A 2,088-nucleotide genomic window follows, 5' to 3' on the forward strand; every position below is an offset into this window, starting at 1 on the left:
TTTTTTTTTTTTAGTGGCGGAAACGGGCTTCCATACATACATGTTATTTTCCTCAGAATAGTGTTAATAACAGTACTAGAAAACCCTTCATACTCGATGCTACAAGATGTGAAAATTTAAATAGAGTCTAAAATTTGAATTTGGAAACTTAATTTGTGACATCACAACCAGTTTTGAACCGTTTCTGTCAAAGGGGAAACACATAGTGACATGGTGACACATAGTTAGCCTATGTAAAATAAAAATGTTTGCACATTTATCTATTCAAAGATATCTTGTCTTTAACATTCTGTGATGATGATGAGATAAAGTGCTGTTTAACATTTTCACATTGCCAAGGGCAAACCCAACTCCACAAAGGATGGGATGCTATGTAAAATGTCAATAAAAACATAAACCTCACAAACCTTTTACGTTATGAAACATATTAGTTCATTTTGAAATTGATGGCAACAGCATATCTGAAAAAATACGAGGTCTAGAAAAGTAAGTGGTGGTAAAAAGAAACCTTTTACAGCTAATTGGGTGAATCGAAATATTCAGAGAATCTGGAAGAATCTCTGTGCACAAGGGGACAAGGCTGGAAATCGTGAAAAAAAAAAAAAGCATGATTCTATCATGGAAATCAGTGCCCGGTCTCAGGAACACTTCCAGAAGTCATTGTCAATGAACACAGTTCAGTGTGCCGTCCATGAACACGGGTTAGAGCTATAGGATGCAAAGAAGAAGCCATATGATCCAGAAACACTGCCATTTTCTCTGGGCTTGCAGATCTACTAGAAAGGCATCATCAGTGTTGAAAAGTGTGTTTTCAGGGAAAAAGACACCATTTTACCAAGGCAATACCAAACCTACTGCATCTATTAGAACAGCATAACTTTGCTGGACTGAACTGGCCTGCATATAGTCCAGACTTTACACCAGTTGGAAACATTTTGCACATCATAGAATGAAAATCACAAAAAAGAAGGCACTGCACTGTAGTACAGCTAGAATCCTATATCAGACAAGAATGAGGCAACATTCTGGTCTCCTCAGTTTCCAACGTTAACAGGCTGTTGTTAAAAGAAGAGTGGACGCTACACAACAGTAAACATGGCATGCCCAACTTTTTTGAGACATGTGGCTGGCATTAAAATTCAAAATGATCTTTTTTCTTAAATTGTATTTTCTCAGTTTAAGCATTTGATTTATAGTTTATGAGGCTTGCAGACCACTGGATTCCATTTTATTTTACATTTTACGCAGCATTTGAGGTTGCATAAATCTTCATATGAAGCGTCAAGTACTACAGAAAACTTGTCTCTACAACTGAAACAGGCCTCATTGTTACAACAGCATTGCTTTAACTGTTACGTAAAACTGCTGCTCTCCACAGTTTGTGAGTTTGAGATGAATGGTCCAGAAGGCTACGTAGATTCAACGCAGATAGCTAAGGAAGGCCGGGCGCAGCAGACTGAAGCCGTGGACTGCAGATGGTACATCAGGGCTCCACCGAGAGCCAAGGTCTGCATACTGTGTGCCATTTCTTTCTTTCTTATTTAAACAATCTCTGCTAATCACAGATGGAATTTGACTCTACTACAAACTTCAGATACCTGGAATTGATTGGTTGTCTGCTTGTTGAGACAGTAGGCCGGTGTTCTACCTGTAACATAATGTGCAGTGTTGGTCAAGTTACTTGAAAAAAGTAATCAGTAACGAATTACTGATTACTTCCCCAAAAGAGTAATCCCGTTACTTTACTGATGACTTATTTTCAAAAGTAATTAATTACTTAGTTACTTTTAAAAACACGATTTACAACCTGAATAGGTACGTAATAAAGCAATAGATCTGTCAACCCAATTCTACTTTTTCTGCATAATCCATCATACAAAATGTAATCAAATGGAAAAGCCTCTTTTTTTTAAACTCGTTTTATCAGTTTTAATCTTTTAACTTTATGCATCAAGCAAAAATTAAATTATATGCACCATTATCTGGCTTGAAGAAATTAGTTTAACATTTAAACCTATTTTCTGCACATTCCAGCACATAAAATAAAATATTTTTGTGTTTACACTCAGTCTTTCAAATAGATGCAAG

At 36.4% G+C, this 2,088-nt stretch overlaps 1 protein-coding gene across 1 annotated transcript in view; it reads left to right on the forward strand.

The window, feature by feature from the left end:
• The window catches only part of LOC102312891 (neuropilin and tolloid-like protein 1), a gene marked incomplete at its 5' end in the record, with an annotated part of 20,999 nt that overhangs the window by 1,235 nt on the left and 17,676 nt on the right, over positions 1 to 2,088 (forward strand). Inside the window, 1 exon segment of the mRNA XM_005943779.3 lies at positions 1,379 to 1,506. Within this exon segment, the coding sequence (XP_005943841.2) occupies positions 1,379 to 1,506 (128 nt within the window).

The sequence above is a fragment of the Haplochromis burtoni genome, unplaced genomic scaffold, assembly GCF_018398535.1.
Source record: "Haplochromis burtoni strain Fernald_Lab_line unplaced genomic scaffold, NCSU_Asbu1 Contig_380, whole genome shotgun sequence".
NCBI classification, from domain to species: Eukaryota; Metazoa; Chordata; class Actinopteri; order Cichliformes; family Cichlidae; genus Haplochromis; species Haplochromis burtoni.